This window comes from Oncorhynchus mykiss, chromosome 3, assembly GCF_057628025.1.
Source record: "Oncorhynchus mykiss isolate SJ-2025 chromosome 3, ASM5762802v1, whole genome shotgun sequence".
Taxonomy (NCBI): Eukaryota; Metazoa; Chordata; class Actinopteri; order Salmoniformes; family Salmonidae; genus Oncorhynchus; species Oncorhynchus mykiss.
Window position 1 is genome coordinate 56,016,665 of NC_143024.1, and position 5,671 is coordinate 56,022,335.

The 5,671-nt window shown below is 41.5% G+C and overlaps 1 protein-coding gene across 1 annotated transcript; it reads right to left on the reverse strand.

Moving 5' to 3' along the window:
* Positions 1 to 811: 811 nt before the first annotated feature.
* On the reverse strand, positions 812 to 5,019 carry LOC110519999 (uncharacterized). The gene is made up of 2 exons (XM_021596941.3): positions 4,244 to 5,019; positions 812 to 2,600 (listed from the first exon to the last, which is right to left on the reverse strand). The coding sequence occupies exons 1-2, from the start codon at positions 4,821 to 4,823 to the stop codon at positions 2,563 to 2,565; spliced, it is 618 nt and encodes a 205-aa protein (XP_021452616.1). The 5' UTR covers positions 4,824 to 5,019; the 3' UTR covers positions 812 to 2,562.
* Positions 5,020 to 5,671: the final 652 nt, after the last annotated feature.

Here is a 5,671-nt window from a genome sequence, read left to right on the forward strand (position 1 = left end):
CACCTTAGAGGCTGCTGCCTTATATACATAGACTTGGAATCGCTGGCCACTTTAATAAGGGAGCACTAGTCACTTTAATAATGTTTAAATAATGTTTACATACTGCTTTACTATTATGTCTATACTGTATTCTATTTCACTGTATTTTAGTCAATGCCACTCCGACATTGCTCAATCTAATTTGAAATATTTCTTAATTCCATTATTTTACTTTTAGATTTGTGTGTATTGTTGTGAATTGTTAGATACTACTGCACTGTTGGAGCTAGGAACACAAGCATTTGGCACACCTGCAACAACATCTGGTAAATATGTGTATTTGACCAATAAAAGCCTCTGAATGTCCTTGAGTGGCCCAACCAGAGCCCAGACTTGAACCTGATCGAAGAGAGAGATCTGGAAAGACCTGAAAATAGCTGTGCAGCGACGCTCCCCATCCAACCTTACAGAGCTTCAGAGGATCTGCAGAGAAGAATGGGAGAAACTCCCCAAATACAAGTGTGCCAAGCTTGTAGCATCATACCCAAGAAGACTCGAGGCTGTGATCGCTGCCAAAGGTACTGTGTAAAGGGTCTGAATACAAGGTACTGAATACAGACCCTTCAACAAGGTACTGAGTAAAGGGTCTGAATACTTCTGTAAATGTCATATTTCATTTTTTTTTTTAAATATAGATTTGCTAAAATTTCTAGAAACCTGTTTTTGCTTTTTCATTATGTGGTATTGTGTGTAGATTGATGAGGGTGAAACTATTTAATCAATTTTAGAATAAGGCTGAATCGTAACAAAATGTGGAAAAAGTCAAGTGGTCTGAATACTTTCCGAATGCACTGTAAATGTTAACTAGCTACAAAGTAGCCTATGCCTACCTTGCAGAATGATATCATGATTATTTGCCTGCACAGTTGAATTAAAGTGTAGGTTCACTCAAAAATCTAAGTGTATGACATTTTTTCCAGACCTCAAAAGTGGTCTCCTTATGTGGTTTAAGAATTTTTGTGGACTTAGAACATAAAAATAATAATAAATTGTACTTTTTACCCCAATATCATGATATCCAATTGGTAGTTACAGTATTGTACCATTGCTGCAACTCCTGTACGGAGTTGCACGACCCAGCCAATCCACACTGCTTCTTGACACATGCTCGCTTAATCCGGAAGCCAGCCGCAACAATGTGTCGGAGGAAACGCTGTACAGCTGGCGACCAAAGTCAGCGTGCATGCACCCGGCCGCCACATGGAGTCACTAGAGCACGATGGGACAAGGACATCCCAGCCGAACAAACCCGCCCCTAACCCAGACGACACTGGGACAATTGTGCATGGGTCTCCCGATCGCGGCCGGCTATGACACAGCCCGGGTTCAAACCCGGATCTGCAGTAACGCCTCTAGCATTGCGATGCAGTGCCTTAGACCGCTGCGCCACCCAGGGGGCCCCAATTTTCTTGTTATTCTATTAAAAGTGTGATTTGAGTGTGAAAACCTGAAACAAATGTGGGAAATCTGAAACCTGTGAACTTCTGACTGATGAAAGTCTAATTTATCTATTTCAGTAGTAGGCCTACTACTGTATTAGCCTACTTGCACAATATGGGAATTTTCATTTTAGGCCATTCAGAGTACAAGTCACTGTTTATCATTAGAAATTTTCACACAGGGTCCCTTCCCTTCGCCCGGCGGGCCGTTTGGGAAATTTTGGACAAAATTAGAGTATACCCACTTCTACAGGCACCTCTACACCACTGCTCAAATGGCCTACTATTTAGGATGCAAGTATGGGCATTCGCACACGGCCAGTGTGTTAGAAATTCCCTGATTTTGACATTGAGTACACATCCATTCACCAGTCCTTACAGTTTCACCGCAATATACTCACAGACACTACAAAAACAACATATATTCATAATAAGTATCATGAATATCAAAACGTTCCATTTGACAACATAATAAATCATGTATGATTGTCAATTGATTAAAGATACAGTTTAAACAGCTCGCCACATCAAAATGAAAACAGTTAAATAAATAATTATAATAATAACAACATTTTTTTCTTCTTCGATGATTAATAAATAAATAAACAAATGAAATAAATACATTAATTAATTAGGTTAAATGAACTTACGGAAAATGTGGGTGTCACACACAATGAACAACAGCTAATGGTTTCAAATGAACACACGGCACTTCAGTATTACACTCAGAAAAAATAGTTTGACCAAGGTTCGTTCAGTCCCATGCCAGGCTGCTTCTGTCCCCTCTGAGAAATGCCATCCCCATGGGCTTAAGTCTGGCCCCGGTCTCCCATCCCCTGTAAAACAACAGGCAACTCCAGAAAAACACTGCCACTCCATTACCAATCGAATATTACCACATTCAAATATTAAAGGCTGTGAGGGGAGTGGCTAGCTGCAGAGAAAGGTGCATGAACTGATAAGACGTCTGCAGATGTCACTCAGCCCCTGATGTGATGTTGCCATTGAAACAAAGACAGAAGGGGGTTATAAATCCCCCGCCAGCAGCCCCATGTCCAACGTACTTGGGTTGCTCCATCCTGAGTTAATCCCACTTTATCCAGGAGAGCCGGGCTGTCAGATCTAGAGTGAGACAGGGGGGACAAAAGCAAGGCAAACATGAGGCTTTAAATACATTTTAATGATCGTTCAACAAGTCGCAGGTCTGAGCAAAGGGGTACACTCACTCCTCAATGCCCCCTCCGAATGGTTGAAGTGAAGCCCCTAAAGTAAATAGGCAACCATTGAGTGCAGTGACAATACTTGTGCTCTGGCAAAGGGGAGCTTTTGTGCACCCACGCCAAAGAAAAAGACAGCCGGTTGGGGGAGAGACACACAACAAACAAACAAAGCAAGCTGTTTAAGTGACACAAACTCAATTCAGAGCCAATGAGCTTTGGAGTTGGCTGTCAACTATTAGCATATGCTCTCCCTCTCCTTGTGCTAATGTGATTTTAAACACTTGGTAGGATACGTCATCCTTCCTTGGGTTTATCCTGTGTGTTGTTTGCAATTTCGTGAATTGGGTTTGGTACTGTCCCAGACCCAATTTGAAGTCACAAAACATATGGGCCATGCATATAGTATTGGTTGTAAAACTATAATTCCAAGTATAGTAAAGTATACATTTACTGTAATTCCATCCATGTATAGTGGGTGGACATATTGCTGGAGTTTCTTCAGTCCCACACTTAAAATAATAATTATTCCTTTTCGGACCAAATGTTACCTGGACCCAAAGAAATCTTGGCCCAAACTTAGCTCCAACTTGAGAAAATGTAGGCATCAATTCAATTAATTTAAAATTATGTGTTTGCTCAACTTGTCTCATAACTTATGTTCATTCAACTAGAAATTATTATTTGTGCGTAACTAAAAAAGGCTGTGCAACTGGTAACACATACACAGTGCTGTTAACATACAATGTTTTTAGCGTGACATATATGACACTCGTTGACATTGTGCATGTTCATTTATACAGTACCATTATTCAACATATTCTTGCACATTCTTGCTTCGTGGCATTCCAATCTTCCTGCTATGTCATCGTGTCTGTGTCAGTTATTGATCTGGCTATTTGATTTACTTTGATTTGATTGACTTATTTCGGCCATTTCCGTTTAGTTTGTATAGTTATCTGATATCGGTGGGGCATATTACTCTATTTTAATGTTACTCCTTAACAGTTTTCCTTGAGTGTGAGGTCTACTTTGAAGTGCAAAGTTGAGCGATAAAGGTGAAAGCTGTTACTGACACAGATATGGTGGCATAGCAGGAAGATTGGAATGCTGTGAACCAACCGTTTGTGAGTTCAAATCCCAGGTGAGGGCATGTTGATTATTAACTGCTGTATAAATGAACATGTACTTTGTATGTTAAAAGCACTGTGTGTGTAATTAGCTCCACAGCCTTGTTGTTGAGGAAAGATGGCCAAATACTACTTTCTAGTTGAATGAACAAATGAGACAATTTCAGCAAACACATCATTTTAAATTGACAGACGTTTGGCTATGTTTTCTCATGTTGTAGGTAAGTTTGGGCTAGTTTAGGCCTTCTGTAGGATCTATTGCACCCGTTTCTATTTAGCCGTTCAATCTTTGAATGGAAGAGATTCAAAATGTAATTGTACAAGCAACGAATCAAATTGTGTATGACTGTAATCTCATTGCATAATCTAAAAATGGTTCTATATATCGGTTATTAGGCAATTTGTATTATCTGCTCACCGCTTGTGTTCCAAATGGCATTGGTTTGATTCTTGTAACCATTCTTCATGCATTCGTCCACGTACGACTTGGGGTCGCAGCCGGAAATCAGTATCTCTCTCAGGAGGGCAATGTAGGCAATGGCCAATCTCAGTGTATCAATCTTAGACAGGCGCTTCTCGTAGGGAAATGTTGGCACGTGGCACCTTAGCTCTTCGAACGCAGAATTGATACTCAGCATCCTCTTCCTCTCCCGGATGTTAGCGGCGTGTCGCTGGATCTTGTACGGATGATGGGGCACGAACCGCCGCTGCCTGCGCTTGCTCATCTCGTGGGGCTCGTCCACAGAGGAGCTGTCCACTTCAGCACTGGCTCCAAGGCCGGGAGACTGCGAGTCCAGGTCGGTGAAGGTCATCTGTGCGTCAGGGAACATGGACTGGCCACCGAACGAGGACCAGGGCGAAAGCTGGCCCGTGACCGCGGTGCAGTCAAAGAGGAGAGTGTCCAACTGGGCCTGGAACTGGAAGTTAGGGTCCATCTGGCCCCAGAAGGCAAAGTCTGTAGTGCCATCTTGATCCAAGTCAAATAATATATCTTCCATTTTTTTAATCTTACTTTTCAATTTGATTCAACAAGCTGTGTTCACCCGGCAGGAGAAAACGTGTAGCCTGCTGCACGAAATAAGTTGTTGTTCAGACATCGGTGCCTAGTTCAAAAGTGCCTAGTTCAAAATAAAGTGCTTGTGGGAACCGTCGGGTGTGCACTACCTGTCACCTGTAATCTCTGGACTGTGTGACACTCACAGTGACACATCTCGAGGATTAAATAGTTCCCGGATTTCCATGTCTGCCGGCAGGGGGTTCGCGCATTTTCTAAAGGCTGAAAAGGACCTCATTAGGAAACATGCCCCCTCCTAATAGAGGGGAAACATGCCCCCTCCTACTCATTGCCTATTAAAAAGTGGAGTTGGAGATACAAAGGAATCAGTTGATCTTGCAATTATAAACTTCCCTCGAATACAACGAGCAAAGAGTATCCTAATATCTACAAAGAAAATTACTATTTGACATTCGTTCCTTGAGAGGGCTCTTTCTCAGTTTTGCCCCTCGTGTAGCACTTGCTCAACCGGGTGGCATCTGAATAGAATAACTTTATAATTAGTACTCATCTCGCGCCACACAATACTGTCAGAAACGTATGATAGCACTCTTAATTATCAAACCACACAGCCCCCGGATATAATGTTCATTAATGTTGATAGGCCTACAAAACAAGCAATGTAAGACACATTTTTTTTTTTTGGAAGTTGGTACAGATCGAATTTTAAATGCAGATTTAACATTTTAAATGCAGATGGAATTTTAAATGTAAGGATCTTCCGTAGCCCATATTTTAGAAAAACGGAATATTGTGTCATGCAAGTCAGTCTCTATATTATTTGCCTGCATC